The sequence below is a fragment of the Pempheris klunzingeri genome, chromosome 12 (assembly GCF_042242105.1).
Source record: "Pempheris klunzingeri isolate RE-2024b chromosome 12, fPemKlu1.hap1, whole genome shotgun sequence".
Classification (NCBI taxonomy): domain Eukaryota; kingdom Metazoa; phylum Chordata; class Actinopteri; order Acropomatiformes; family Pempheridae; genus Pempheris; species Pempheris klunzingeri.
Genome location: NC_092023.1, coordinates 3,664,227 through 3,679,070, shown reverse-complemented (window position 1 = coordinate 3,679,070; position 14,844 = coordinate 3,664,227). Strand labels below are relative to the sequence as shown.

General features: G+C 42.9%; 2 protein-coding genes across 3 annotated transcripts; one reads left to right on the top strand and one right to left on the bottom strand.

Annotated features, from left to right (window-relative positions):
* Positions 1 to 624: 624 nt before the first annotated feature.
* ap3m1 (adaptor related protein complex 3 subunit mu 1) lies at positions 625 to 5,290 on the bottom strand. Its single transcript, XM_070841487.1, has 9 exons — positions 5,021 to 5,290; positions 4,406 to 4,683; positions 3,434 to 3,605; positions 3,210 to 3,347; positions 3,017 to 3,102; positions 2,808 to 2,941; positions 2,364 to 2,571; positions 1,247 to 1,391; positions 625 to 1,114 (listed from the first exon to the last, which is right to left on the bottom strand). Exons 2-9 carry the CDS (start codon positions 4,676 to 4,678, stop codon positions 1,014 to 1,016), a joined length of 1,257 nt encoding a protein of 418 aa, XP_070697588.1. The 5' UTR covers positions 4,679 to 4,683; positions 5,021 to 5,290; the 3' UTR covers positions 625 to 1,013.
* Positions 5,291 to 6,061: 771 nt separating this feature from the next.
* adka (adenosine kinase a) lies at positions 6,062 to 14,817 on the top strand. Of its 2 annotated transcripts, none has more exons than XM_070841206.1 (11): positions 6,062 to 6,245; positions 8,340 to 8,414; positions 9,611 to 9,664; positions 11,476 to 11,554; positions 11,641 to 11,813; positions 11,904 to 12,012; positions 12,401 to 12,571; positions 12,686 to 12,721; positions 12,830 to 12,944; positions 13,061 to 13,147; positions 13,252 to 14,817. In XM_070841206.1, the coding sequence occupies exons 1-11, from the start codon at positions 6,139 to 6,141 to the stop codon at positions 13,374 to 13,376; spliced, it is 1,131 nt and encodes a 376-aa protein (XP_070697307.1). In that variant the 5' UTR covers positions 6,062 to 6,138; the 3' UTR covers positions 13,377 to 14,817. The 2 variants fall into 2 exon arrangements, with proteins under 2 accessions (XP_070697307.1, XP_070697308.1); XM_070841207.1 differs by lacking the exon at positions 6,062 to 6,245 and adding an exon at positions 6,909 to 7,162.
* The last annotated feature ends 27 nt before the right edge of the window (positions 14,818 to 14,844 follow it).

Sequence of the window (14,844 nt, the reverse complement as noted above, 5' to 3'; positions counted from 1 at the left end):
TGAGTATTGTGTTGGGGAACAAGTAGGAAGGGAGACAAAAAGCAAAAAGCACACATGAGCATGTCATTTTAAAGCTTTTATCCGACATCTTATACACTGAAATACAGATTCACCTTCATACAAGAGCTTTAAGTAGTATTTTTCCACGAGGAGAACTGATTGTGCAAATCTTGTGCTGAGTAAAGAAATTGCATTCAACATCAAGTGAGGATCTTGTAGATTTCTGAGTGCTTTTTACACGACTGCTCCCAAAACGGCTGCCTGTGTCACCGGCTCGTATCAAGGCCCTGCACAGAGCTGTGCCCCCTCCCTAAGTCAAGCTGTGCGCCTTAGATAGAAGATATATATTCAAGATGTGCTTGTGCTGTAGTGTGCTCTGCAAAGCTAACCTACCCTTCAAAAGGCCACGTTAGGGAGTGAATGTGTGCAAAAGTACCTGCACTGAAGACAGTGCCTCCGAGTCACACTGCAGCTGCTCAAAGAGTAGATCTGACATCGACAGATTCTTCAAAAATAAACATATTTAAGTATAAAACTCGCTACCTTACATTATGTAAAAGGCAAACATCTTAGGCAACATGCACGTGATTGTAAAGGTGTGTTGGAATAGTGAGGAGCAAGGCGGTGAGCTGCGAGTGTCCCTTTTCAAACCATAATATTCCCCTCAGGCAACACTCAGAAAGTGTTAGACAAAAAGTATTTTTAAAAAAAAGAAATAGTCCAAAGAGAAAAAAGGAATGATCCGTACATTCAAACTAGATAGAAATTAAAAGCACTTCAGCAACGTCACATTGATTAAGGCTTCCCTTTGCAGGCCTCCAACACGCTCTAACCCAGTCCTATAAATGTAATGCCAAACACATAATAAATAACTGTTAGAATGCAAACGTTCGTTAATAACGATGAGCCAGAGGATATGTAAGACTTATCGGAGCGCTGACTCAGCTGGCCCCCTATTTGGCACACTGGATTGTTAACCTTTGACCTCTGACCTCTGACCTGACAGTCATCGCTCAGGTCCGCACTTGGAACTTCCCCGCTTTCGTCAAATATTTGACCCCTTTAAACGGCTTGTACTTCTCTCCGTACATGTCGAGACGACTCACCTTAAGACCTGAACAGAGGGGAGAGAAGCTCGGTGAGCGATCAGCAGCGTCACTCTGACCATTTCAAACTGAGGCTGAGTAGTTATGTTTGTTGGACTCATATTAAATATTAAATATGAAGAGGTTACAGCCAGGATTACCTGATATGGCCATCTGCTGTATTTTCAAGTCAATGTTGAGCGAGGGGTTCTCTTCAGGTTTGGGGGCTGACGCCTGCACACTCAGACTTCCTCGCAAGTTAGGAAGCTTCTGGGGGTTCAGTTTCCCAATGTCCCAAACCAGCACCTTCCAAAATATAGACAGGGTCAGGACGCTTTCTATTTTCAGTTAAATAAAAACCTTCAAAGGCGCTCTCACCTCTCTTATAACACCGTTTTGTTGGTACTTTATTCTGATTCTTATATTTCTGTATAACAGAGTGTTGCTGTGGACGCACAGCAGATAGCGGAAGCAATAAAATCCTTTTTAAAATCGATAAAAATCGTTTTAAGTTGGTATTTTGTGTCAAATTGTTGCTTTCTTTAGTATGAAGCCATTTAATAAGCAGGATAATAACAGTGTGGATGATTAAAGACCGCTCTGCTTCACCATGTCAGGGTTCGTTTTACGATAATGAGCAACTCGTTGTTTTTTTATTCCCGTTTATTACACGGCTTTGTTGAGTCCTCACTTCTGATTTCTACATTGTGCGGTCTGTTTTGTACAGCAGACTGTTGCTATGGACGCAGTTCTGATAGTTGAGGCAATAAAATTATTTTTAAATCAAATAAATGATTTTCAAATTTATAATTTATGTCAAATTATTGATTTCTTCAGTAGAAAGCTGTGTAATAAGCCCCTGACAGGGTTATTCAGTGCAGTGCCAATATTTCGGACAGGTGTTTTATTTCATTGTGCAAAATCAATATCTCAGTTAATGTGAGTTTGTCTAATGTTTATGTTTTATAGTGTGTCCTACTTTTTAAAATTAGATTTCCTCGTCAACCTTTCACATACGTTTTTATATTCCCCCGTTTATATTGTTCCTATTTTCATACTTTCTCCTGTTTTTGTGCACATTTTTCTCTTCCTGTATATATCGCTCGTCTACTAGTTTATTATTTATTGTGTTACTGATGATACTTTTGCTACTGGATCACAGTAAATTTCTCCGCCGTGAGACTATTAAAGGTATATTTTATCTAATCTAATCTAATCTAATCTAAATTCAACACAGAGCTGCTGTTGTACTGCTCAGCCTAGTAAACGGCTGGTTACCTTGGTAGTGAGGTCGTAGGTGTAGTTTCCCTGCGTGGCCGTGAGGTTGGTGCTGAGCACAACTTTCGGCATATGAATAGTGACCATCAGGCCCTCCACCGTCTTCCCCATCGTCTGCTTGGGTCCGATCGTGATGTCCAGGCGGCCGCTGGGTCCCGACTCAAAGAAGCTGATGCTCTGCTTCACGTACACTGGGATGGCCACGAGGCTGAGGACGGAGACACGATGACAGTAAACAGTCAGCGGGAAAAACAGCAACCCGTTTGTGTTTACAAGTTCCCAAGGTAACAAGTGTGGATTGTGACTCTTTATAGCGGACACCAGAATTTAAATCCACTCCTCCACAGTGAAACCCACAGAAAATAACAGGACAGAGACATTATTGTTGCCAGATGACTGTTTAGACTCCACTACATTCATCTATGGGTCGAACTGTCTGCTTACTTCTGAGAGCTGACATGATAGTTCATGAGTGTGAAGTTTCCATCTGGCGGGATGAAAGAGAGGACGCGCTCCGACTCCCAGCGCTTGAACCGCACACACGGGTGGAAACTCACGTCATCGAGAAGACGAGGATTCTGTTATCAAAAACCACGATGAGTGAATTTTACTAAAAGACGCGAAAACACAGAGTTACGAGGACTTGAACGCACCATAAAGGACAGGGTCAGGTCAGGCATCCCAGAGAGCCTCACGCAGGCTTCGATTACACCCTGGATCTCTGCAAATACGGTCGTACCTGAATAAAAGAGTGCATGTTTAAAGAGAAACCAGACCCGGTTATATGATCTAACAGGAATAGATACACTCCTCATGTATAGAGATCAAACAAGTGGTTGTTTGTACCTGATTTATCCAGAATGGCATCTATTTCCTCTATCACATCAAAATAAGCCTCATTATTGGTGTATTTAACACCAGCCCGCCTCCATGGGATATTAGACAATTGACCTGTTGGCAACGTGTCTCCAACATTACTTCCTCCTGGAAAACACACAAAGTCAGAAACATCAATGGAGACACAGTTCAGACTGACCTTCAACACCTGAGTCAGGGAGACCTCTCTTCACCTGTGAGCGTATTGACGACCGATCGCAGGATGGTGGGAGGCCTGATCATCTCTTTGAGGACGTTGGACTCTGTCGCCAGTGGAAAGCCGTTGTCCAGCATCTCCTCCAGCAGCTCGTACACCGTCACCACGTTGTCCTTGATCACACCTTCTGAGCACTCTCCGAAGTAGTCCTGTCCACAAAGAGGTTTGTCGGTCATCTTAAAAAGCACCAGGTATCAATACCACACTGCATACTAATTGTATACAGTGTTTACATTACATTATTATTACTATATTGCTTCTGCAGCGAGTATACGAGAAAATACTTGTATTAAAAAGTAAATTATGCAAAACAAAACACCCACAGATGTCAATCAAAATTCAGCTTTACCTCTTTAACTTTAAAGATCCCACATTCTGCTCATTTTCAGGTCCTGCTAGAGCAGATTTACGTGGTTTAATGTTCCAAAATCTCATATCGAACGTGGCTGCTGCAGCTCTTTTCACTCTTTTCTGTCTGAACGCTCCGTTTTAGAAGAGCACAGCAGTTTGCTGCTTCACTCTCGACTTTGACATCTTTGTGTTTTCGCAGGAGCTGAAGTTAGTGGGGGGGGGGGAAACAACGGCGGACAGCGAGGTGGAGCCGTGAGGTTTTCAGCCAGTGGGGAAAATAAAAAGATGGAGCATGAGAAAAAGGGAGAGATCTTTTCTCCTAGTTTGGGGGTCTGCAGGCTCATCTGGGACACGTATTTATGTTTAGAAGAATAAAAAACATGGGACCTTTAACATGCTGTGATGGTGAGAACCTCCATTTCCTTTGTGCATTGCATTATGGGGAAATACTGTAAAACAGCCCACTCAAAAATGAAGCATTTTTAATATGTATATTGGCTTATTAAGCTCCTTAATTTAGCTACAAGCCCTGTTTAGATTCAGTGTGCAGCAGGTTATAAATCCTGACATCCCTCTAACAAAGTGGGTTTAATCACACCTGAATTGTGTCTGCCACCCTGTGCAGGAACTCAATGACAAACAGCGGGGGGACTTCGGTCTGGATGACGGAGAGGAAGAAGAGCTTGTCCCTGTAGATGGTGATGAGATAGTGGTGCGGGGTCTGCAGGACAGGGGCCACATTCTCCGGGTCCACCGCCTTCTCCTTGGCCTCGAAAAAGTAATCGCACACGCTGCGGCTGATGACACTCTTCCAGTGTTTCTCCAGGAAGATGTCTCCAGACTGGTTAATCAGGAACAGACTGTGGATCATCTCAGCTGCAACAATGAGGAGGTTGTTGACAGACAGACACACACACACACACACAGACAGATAGACAGACAGATGGATGGAGGGATTAAATCAGCAGTTTTAGTTTGCTGTGTCAAAATCAAAACAGCATTTAAGTGTAAAAACAAAGCAGCATTTACCTCCAGTCAATCTGTCAAACTAACTTTAACCTCAGGTAACTTGGCTGGTTAGCAATCAGATTTTTTTTTAGCATTTTGGCATCAAAAATACAGTAAACTTGACAGTGAGAGAGGTAACAGGGACATGTCGTCTCTGAACAGGAGACACCAGCTGCAAAGTTTCACAAATAGTTTCAAGTTTTACCTGCTAAGTCCAGTTGATTGTGCCAAGAATAAAACTTGGTGTCAATATGGCAGAACCGCCTGCTGAGGAGACGCCTGCAGATCTATGCACACGTAAACACAAAGTAGTCACGAGAACAAGCCGGAAAAGACTAGAATTAAAGTCCAAAATACAGCAGGTGAACTACTGGGATCTATTTTCCACGAGTGTCAATATCAAGCAACGCTGATGTCAACTTGATCGATAGTTTCGGAGCAAACTTTCGGACTTTTTGATCAGGCGATGTTTGCGGGCAGCTTCTCCCCGGCTGAGTGTGACTGTTTGGGATTTTACTGCCCTGAGTGAAGCCTTTCAGGTGTTAATGCTATTTTTTTTTTTTATTTTAAAAAAGCAACCTCAACACAAAAAACACAGAAAAACAAATAAGTAGATAAATAAATAAATACACAAATAAACAGAAAACATGAATAATTAATTAAACAAATAAAAAGCCTTTAATCAATTTAATTTTACTTAAATATAAGTGAGGCATTCTCAGTCCTCAAACAAATCTCTGTACAGAGTCTAACATGCTGTTGCCCCACAAAAGTCAGTTTTATCTGTAGAAACTTTCGGCAAACTAACATATTGTCACCCTGAGTGGTAGCAGCATCAATTAAATGAATAAATAAATAAACCTTTCAAAGGGGAATACTCATTACTATTTTTTACTGTAGTAAAGTAAAAATGTACATATTAATTTGACTCAGTTATGTCAGTGCCTGTTTGTATTCAATAAAGATGGAGAAAAGTTAAACATTTCATAATAATTTGACCCATTGTTCATGTAGAAATACTGATTAGAGCAAATTTGTCTTGAAGTGTTACTATGACAAATCTACTGTAACTTTATATTATTATAAATATTATATGCATGTATTATTATTATTATTATTATTATTATTATTATTATTACTATTATTTTCTCTCTGGGGGCGGACATGTGACCCAAATTTACGGCTTCTGATTGGCTGAGCTCTGTGAAGACGTCACAGCTGCGCCTGCCAGGCTGCACTCAGGGCATCCTCGATAAACCACCCCACGTTATCGTTACCGCGTTTCCACACCGGTGGAGGTGAGCGCAGCGTGTCCGTGCAGCCATGGCCTCCGAGGAACCTAGAGCAAGGAAAAGAAAATTGCCAGAGGAGGAGAAGGAGGAGGCGAAGAAGCAAAAAACTCCGACCAAGGAGGCTCCTGCCAAATTAAGGTGACCGAGAGCTAAAAACTAAAGCTAACAAGCTAGCTTGTTCTCTGCGGAGCGACCTCCTCTGAGTTGTTTTAATGTGTCAGATCTCCACTTCACGGTGTTGTGAGTGTGCACACAGACGTGGCGATGCTTTGGTTTGTTTCTGGAGACCATGAAACGTGTGCAGGAGAGGAGCTCGGGGTCTGATGGCGGCGGGTGTAAAGTCCCTCTGGTGAAGTTACATTTTAACATTGGCTAGCGTGGGGTCACATGCACGCACGCACACGCACACGCACACACACACACACACACACACACACACACACACACACACACACACACACACACACATACACGCACTGTTGTTGTTGGCTGACTTGAGCAAATGTGCCAACATCTAATATGAGTCCACCGTGACCACCACCTGCTCCTGCATGTTTAGGAGCTGCAGGGGGGGGATGCTTGGACCGATCTGGACACTCCGGACCCACTGCCAAGGGTCTCTGCAGAGGAAGCATGTCCGATCCATCCTGCACCAGCTCCAAAAAAAAAACTGTGAATCAATAAGTAGCCTGTGTAGTTGTGCAAATGCATTGTTTTAATGCACCTTTCAAACATGCTGTTGCCGCATCATGCACGTGTCGCCATCTGCACGCTACTCACGATGTAATTTAGCCCCAAAAGAGCCAAGCCAGGCAAAATAAGCCAATCACCGGACAGAGGCAGACCGTGATGACCCTCCTGCAGATGCCTCCAATCAGTCGGTCCCGAGTAGGTGGAGCTGTGGTTGCAGGGGGAAATCGATCTACCCGCACACTGAGCTGAAATTGTGAAGTTTTTTCAAAGCCTAGCTCTTTCTGAGCCGGTTTTAGGTTGCTCAACAGGTCTGTCAGTGTCTAGCTGCTACACAGAGGGAGGGACAGCATGTCTTCTGCAAGGTAAGACCACAACAGCGTACAGAGAATTAATGTAAAAGGCAGGCATGGCTTCTGCTTTAGTGTAATTGGCTCCACAAGCCCAGGATCTGACTGCATATTGGCAGATGTATGTGCTGTAGGAAATGATAGTGAGGGTGTGGTATCTGCTGGCTCCAGAGACACAAACCCATCTGTGTGGCATCCATACTCTTTTATTTTTTTTTGTTTTCCCCTGCTGCTCCTCCTCCTTGCTGCATCAAATCATGTCCTCAGACGACGGGAAAATATGTCGGCTCACGTTCATGTGGAGATGGGATCTGTCGTTCAGAGACTCGCTCCATCTGGGGTTTTCCCAGCAACACGACAAGGTTGTGGTGACGAGCATGTGAGGGGAGTGAAGGCGAGACCGAGACTCAGATCTGAATATATCGTATCAATAACAGTCCACCATAGTGTCTTGGTGCTTCTGCAGTCATTAAACACAGATTATTCAGGAGCAAAAGTTGCAGACTAACTCCATTTAATTGGTTGCTGACGTGTTAAACCGATTTCAGTGGGACTGTTTTTTTGTCGCCACAAAGCTCAGAGGCGTCTCATTGAGCTCTGCTGTTTTTTAAAATGATGTCTTTTAGCATCACAGGACAATGATTTGCGATGATATTCAAACCCTGTGCGTGCCGGTCTCCCCCCACGGCTGCACAGAGGGACACATGCAGCCTGCTGCTGCTGCCCTGATGTTGTAATGTCATAACTTGGTTACACGCACGACTGACTGGGATCTCACCGCCAATCCGTGTTTATATTCTTTGTAATGTTTACTGATGCATGTTTGTCTGACGTGTGCTGTTTCTGCTTCTCTTTCTGCGTGAGCTGAGGCTTGGAAGTCATGGGATTCAAGTCACATGGAAACAGAACTGTGGGTTTTGCAAATCAGTGGTTGACTGTGGGGATAAAAACCCAGCTCAATCAGTTTTTGTTTTGCTACACTGTGAAAAGAGCTCTTTTAGGGTGTCAACCAATCAGGCTAAAGGTGTAACTTATTCTAACTGAATAACTATTCAAGTATTAAGAGCAGCAAGAAAAGACAAACAGGACGAGACGACGTGGACTCATGCAAGACGTTCGCTGTATTACTGTCATGTTAAAGCCAGTTCTTCGTGAGGTTTGTGTTTGATTGTTTTATGTTTTAATGTTTCAGCCCAAATGCACTCTTTGGGATGGGAAACCCTTTACTGGACATCAGTGCTGTGGTGGATAAAGACTTCTTGGACAAGTAAGTTAAAGGACTGAAGCAGTGGAATAAAAAGAAAATTGTCGTCATTGGTTGTAGTCGTCACTTCTGACTGGTTTTAAACTACTACATTTACATGAAAATGTTAAATTAATGCACCATTTATATCCCTAGAATCATACAGGCAAACAAATGACGAATATTTGGATTCTTTTTATTCTAATATTGAATGAACTGCGTCTTTTTGCTGCTGAAAATCTCCCTAAAGCAGAGCCCCAATCACAGCAGTTGAAATAAAGACATGGAGTATCAGTGGGGTCGCTCCACCGAAGGGCTGACCGTAAGAGAAAGAGGCTCTGTGCTATAATTTAATCAGTGGAGATGCAAGATAACGATACAAGAGAGCAGAGCACAGGAAACAGCTGGCTGATGGTCATCGTCAGCAGAGCTGTGTGTCCAGCAGATTTTATTGCTTTAATAATTAATTAATCCTAAAATGAGGTAGTTTATTGTTGCTTTACATTGAGATGATGCTGATTGGTCTGTTCTAGCTGAGTTTATCAGTGTAGTCTGCAAACAGTCAGTTTACCTTTTAAGTTGAACTTAAAGGCTTCGGGGTCCCTTCAAGAGCAGTGATCCTCACCTCTGCTGTAATAATTAAGAGGATTTATTTCTCTGTGTACCTGTTTACTCTGTATTCTTTGAATCGGTGGGATCCATCAGTAGTCGCCTGGACAGTCAGAGGGGTGCTTTTCTGGTCTGTCCAAGCTCTGTCACACCGAGTTGACCAGGACAAAGGGTTCCAGCTCAGAGTCCACTCTCAAACCGCTTACGTAAACTCCTGGATTAGAGCTAAACCCACCAACCACAGTTCCAATTCAATCACATAGAATAAAGCAGGACCTTAATATCCAACCCACCTTTTTCTTTCAAGACGCCTGCACTCTCTTTCGAATTATTGACCAACATATTGATCCGACGAAAACAAAGGCACTTTCCCCAAAGTTACTCAAAGCCTTTGCCTGTGACTTAATAGCTGAAGGATTTCGTTAATCACATTTTCCATCAAAGTGACCCATTTGGCAGCTCCACCACCGTGTCGGCGAGCCTTATCCACATAAGAATAATCCAGATTCTTATTCTGTGTGTGTGTGTGTTTTTTTAAATGTGGTAAAACAGCATGCTCCCACTGCTGTGGGGAAACTAAAGCTTGTTTTTCCTCCTCTAATTATTTGCAGGTACACTCTGAAACCCAATGACCAGATCCTGGCAGAGGACAAACACAAAGCCCTGTACGTATCTCCTACATTGCATCATCTCGTGGTGGATGTAGGTTGTGGTAGAACATTTTCCTACAAGGTTTTAGTGTGCACGGGGGAGAGCATGCATGTGTCTCAGTTCATACCGTGTTCGGGCCTCTCTGCTCTGGAGTGGGCCAGTCAAAACAGGCGCACGCAAGAAATTACCACGACTGACCTCCGTTCCTTTATAGACGGCCAATGGCAGAGCACCAGATCCAGCACAGAGAGGCGGTCTCAGCCAATAGCAAACGAGGACACTTCACCTCCCAGTCCCTCTGAGACAAGAGCCAGAAGGCAAACATTTAACAGCAGGAGATAAGAAAGTTGTGTGTGGCTGAGTATACTAATGTATTCTGGCTCTCCACATGCTTATTATGTCATGTCATCCTTTAGTAATGTTTATTTTACATCCCTAATGGTGCTTGGTATAATATAAGAGTCACATTTACACTGCATATATGTTTTGGAGGATTTGATAGAGCCAAAAAAAAAAAAAAAAGAGCCAGCTTTCTACGTCAGGGAAGGTTTGTCCTCATGACTTAAGAGTCGTCAGTGTTGTCAGGAGCTCAGTGGGTGCAGATGGTGTTAATGGTGAAGCCACTGGTCACCTGTTATGTATGAAGGTGTAAGTCCACACTCATTTAACATGTCAGTTGTGTCTGGTACAAGACCAGACACTCTTGTTTTTCCAGCCTGTCAGGTGTAGTGTGCTGATCTGTTGGATGTTTCTGGTGAAAACACAACAGACTGCAAGGGATTTTTTTTTTTTTTTTTTTTTTTAAAAAGAGAGATTTCTGCCCTTGTTCAATTTTCCTCTCTATTTCCCAGATGCCCCCCTCCCCCCTGAAACCATTAGCTCCTTTAACAGCAGTCACTATAATTTCCAGTTACACATTTGAACACGCTGTGACGAACGCTGAAACCCGCATAAAACAAGACAAACGCATATCTTAGAGTAGGAGGTTACGTCTGCTATATTTAGACCGTCTGACACGGCAAATTAGAGATGCTTTGGCCCCAAGCGGAGCATCAAAGCGATGCTATGTTATGTAACAGGCACGAATGGTTCCAATCGTATGATCAATTATCACTCGTGCATGTATTTTGCACGTTTTACCTGGAAGAAATGTGCCTTCTGCAAAGAGTACAGTCCAACAGGCAACATCCATCACAGAGGTGGACGCCTTCAGACTCTGCTGCGAGCGCTCTTGTCAACAAGTGATAAAAACTGTGTTTGTTTTTTAAATATTAATGTTGTTTTATGTATATTTAATAGTTTAAATGCAGCAATGTCTGATCCAAGAAATAGTAAATAAATAAATAATCAAGAATAGTTCAACATTTTGGGAAATGTACTTATTCGCTTTCTTTGCTGAGAGTTTGGTGAGAAGGTTCGATGCCACTCTCATATCTATCCTCTAAATATTCAGCTCCAGCCCGAGGGACGCTGTGCTCAGCGTAGCTTAGCATAATTTTTAGAAACAGGGAAGCAGAAGCAGTCTGCTGTTTCCGGTCTTTATGCTGAGTTAAGCTAATCATCTTCTGGCTGCAGCTTCATATTTTCATTTCATCGAATTCTCTGTAAGAAAACAAATACGTGTGTTTTCCAAAAATGTTGTGACCATTCCTTTTTGAAGAATCGACCTTCGACACAGTTTGGTCAGGAGTGTTTCATGTTCAGTACCCAGCCTTAACTGACGTTGGTCAGGACTCAGCCAGCAGAAGTGACCAAATGTTATGACATTGAATCTTGTTTTGGAAGTATGAATTATGTGAATTACAGGTTTTGTCTGCGTGTGTAGGTTTGACGAGCTAGTGAAGAAGTTCAAAGTTGAGTACCATGCTGGAGGAGCCACACAGAACTCTATAAAGATTGCTCAGGTCAGTCACGGACACACAAACTCACCGAGTCGCTGCTCTGTCACCACATCAGTGACGCTGATCCGAGCTGTCCTCTCTGTCTGCAGTGGATGATCCAAGAGCCCCATAATGCGGGCACGTTCTTTGGCTGCATCGGCAAAGACAAGTTTGGGTCGATCCTGAAGGAGAAGGCCGAGGAGGCCCACATCGACGCGCACTACTACGAACAAGATGAGGAGCCCACAGGGACGTGTGCAGCTTGCATCACTGGAGACAACAGGTGGGTAATTATATAAAAATCAAACTTTGGCTCGTTATAATCTCATCTGTCTGTAACTGTTCACCTCTTTGGTTTGCTTCCTCCTCTCAGATCTCTGGTGGCTAACTTAGCTGCTGCTAACTGTTATAAGAAGGACAAGCATCTAGACCTGGAGGAAAACTGGGCGCTGGTGGAAAAAGCTAAAGTCTACTACATTGCCGTAAGTTGTAGCTGCCAAATTACTGCTTCAACACATATACAGTCACTTCCCTTATGTAAGTGACCTTATGTATGACTCTGGACTCACCTGGTGCAGTAATTTACCTCTATCCTTTTTTTTATTCATACTTTTATATATTTATATTTTACTTTGTGTTTGAAGTGTATTCTTATTCTTATTCTTTTGGAGCTGTGTGTAACAAAAAGCAATTTCCCCCTGGGGATTATTAAAGTGATTCTGATTCTGTAACCACCAGAAGAGCCACTGGGAGATTTTTGAACATACTGGTGCAGTTTCTGTTCAAGACCTTACTTCATGTGCTTCATTAGAGCCCGTCAAGATATAAAAGGCCGATCAGTCTTGACCCAGTGTCACTGTTTGCTCCCAGGGCTTCTTCCTGACCGTCTCTCTGGAGTCCATCCTGAAAGTGGCGAAACATGCATCTGAAAATAACAAGCTGTTTTGCCTGAACCTCTCGGCGCCCTTCATCTGCCAGTTTTTCAAGGATAACCTCATGCAGGTTATGCCCTATGTCGACGTGCTGTTCGGCAATGAGACGGTAAGCCAGACTTCCACAGTGCAACCATACAGATATTCTACATGATGGCTGCACCAGCTTGTGTCGAGCTTTACCTCCAGCAGACCCTGATGTTGTCTTTTCTCTGTTCCCCAGGAGGCAGCTGCATTCGCTAAAGAGCAAGAGTTTGAGGTGAGTGGGCTGACAGTCGCGTTTAGCATTTTCACACGATGAGCGCTGCATTCTTCACGTGTTCTGTGCATTATCTGCATGTCGTTTTAATATGTACATTGTCTGTAGACCAAGGACATCAAGGAAATTGCAAAGGAAGCCCAGGCTTTGCCTAAAGCCAACAAAAAGAGACAGAGGATTGTAGTGTTCACCCAGGGGAAAGATGAAACCGCAATGGCCCTGAGTAAGATTTTCTTATCTTTATTTGTCTTTCCTTGTGTTCCTCTTCTTTCTCAGTGTTTTCTCTTCTGTTAGAGGTGTACTATACACGTATAATTGTTCCCTCTTGTGCCTGTTCAGGTGACAAGATTGAGACATTCCCGGTGCTGAAGATTGAGCCCAAGGACATCGTTGACACCAACGGTGCAGGTGATGCCTTTGTAGGAGGTAAGATTTTCCCTTGTTGTGATTTTCATCCCTTCATACGTTGTTTTTTTGGTCTTTCTTTTGTTGTTTGTGGATTTCTGTTGAGGTTTTCCTCTGTGGTGCAGGTTTCCTGTCTCAGCTGGTCCAAGAGAAAGCCCTGGATCAGTGCGTGAAGGCGGCACACTACGCTGCCAACGTCATCATCAGAAGAGCAGGTTGCACCTTCCCAGAAAAACCGGACTTCAACTGAGGAGCTCGGTCCAGCTTTTCCCTCAACCTGAAGCCTCACACTCACCCGCCACATGCAACTCTGACCCATAATGTTCGCTATTTTCTAACAATTTGAGCCTCAATTCTCTCCCCTTTTTAAAAAAAAAAAAAAAAAAAAAAAAATCAGCCAACCGTCCATGTTACGTTTTTATTTTATTTTTTTAATTCATCGGCTCATAATTTCTCACCAGTTATTAGTTGGGTGCCTCCTGACGTGTGTGTCTGTGTCTGTGTTGTCCACCTGGGGTCGCTAGAGGATCACACGGCCGAGAGCCACAGAAGACTTGCTCACAATAACAACAAGGGACATGATCATTTTTCTTTCTATAAACGATCTAAATGGGAAATCTTGTTTTCATGGATTGTTTCTACGATGTATTTCAGCTGTGACACTGCCAGCGTGCGGCTGACCTGACGTCCATCAGCGCTCTTGTCAACAAATCTGTTGTTTCTTCCTCTTGGGGACAGAATCAAAGCACAAGAGCTTAATGCCACAATGTGACAAATTGTGCAAGTATAATATCACTAGCTTTTTTTTTTTTTTTAAAGTTAATTATTCTTTATTTTATACTTGATTTAACTGGCCAAATGTTTTCCTTTTGAGCGCACAATTTTGCGACGTGTCTCACGTCCTGTGATCTCCGTTAAATGTCAGATGTGTCAACGATATCCAGAAGTCACCTTCAACATCAACATTGTGGAAATTTGCATCTTTCCTTGCGCTGTTTTTGGGGGCAGGTGCCTCTACTAACGAGTGCCTTTTTCCATTCTTTCTCTGTAAATGTTGCACAGTTTGCAGAGGCCAACAGGTTTCACACGAACCTGCATTTGTCAGTTTGACCAGTGATGGTGGCCCGTGCAGATGGACACACATCATCTCTGTAATGCATGCGAGGTAGCTGATGTTATTTTTGAATGCTGGAGGAAGACAGTGGGCATTAAAACTGACCTTTTCTGGATTTATGATTCACTTGAATTAATGGCCTGTGTGTATGTTGATCTCTCGCAACATCATAGAATATAAATAATCCAATTTCAGGATCATCTCCTCGTTGGCTCAATTAGATATAAATGAAATGGAAATATACATTTTTACCTAATCGGATTTTAATATTTTTGTCTGCTGACAACCCAGTTGTTCAACTACTCACTTGCGATATGGGGCCAAACATTTACATCGTGATCTGAGCTACACTGAATACTTGAATCGACAGTAGACATGCTCTACTCGTATTTCTGTTGGTACTAAATTTATGCGTATTGTCCCTTTTGTTAAACAGTGTTTCCTCAAACGTTCACATACACCAACAAGTCTTGTGCAATATTTTCTGTAACGCATTTCAGTAACGCTTAAGTTGCCCATGCTGTACGAGACTGCCACCTAAAATTGACAAATAAACCATAAAAGGTTGATCCTACTGCTTGTCTGTTTGAGTATGTTTATTTAA

Bases quoted from the DNA above. Each gene is read 5' to 3' on its own strand.
- adka (XM_070841206.1), top strand. From the start codon at position 6,139: ATGGCCTCCGAGGAACCTAGAGCAAGGAAAAGAAAATTGCCAGAGGAG. The intron at 8,415-9,610 runs GTAAGTTAAAGG...AATTATTTGCAG, and splicing joins GATAAAGACTTCTTGGACAA to GTACACTCTGAAACCCAATG. The intron at 9,665-11,475 runs GTACGTATCTCC...CTGCGTGTGTAG, and splicing joins GAGGACAAACACAAAGCCCT to GTTTGACGAGCTAGTGAAGA.
- ap3m1 (XM_070841487.1), bottom strand. From the start codon at position 4,678: ATGATCCACAGTCTGTTCCTGATTAACCAGTCTGGAGACATCTTCCTG. The intron at 3,348-3,433 runs GTGAAGAGAGGT...TGTGTTTTCCAG, and splicing joins GGTCGTCAATACGCTCACAG to GAGGAAGTAATGTTGGAGAC. The intron at 3,103-3,209 runs GTACAAACAACC...TCTTTTATTCAG, and splicing joins TGCCATTCTGGATAAATCAG to GTACGACCGTATTTGCAGAG.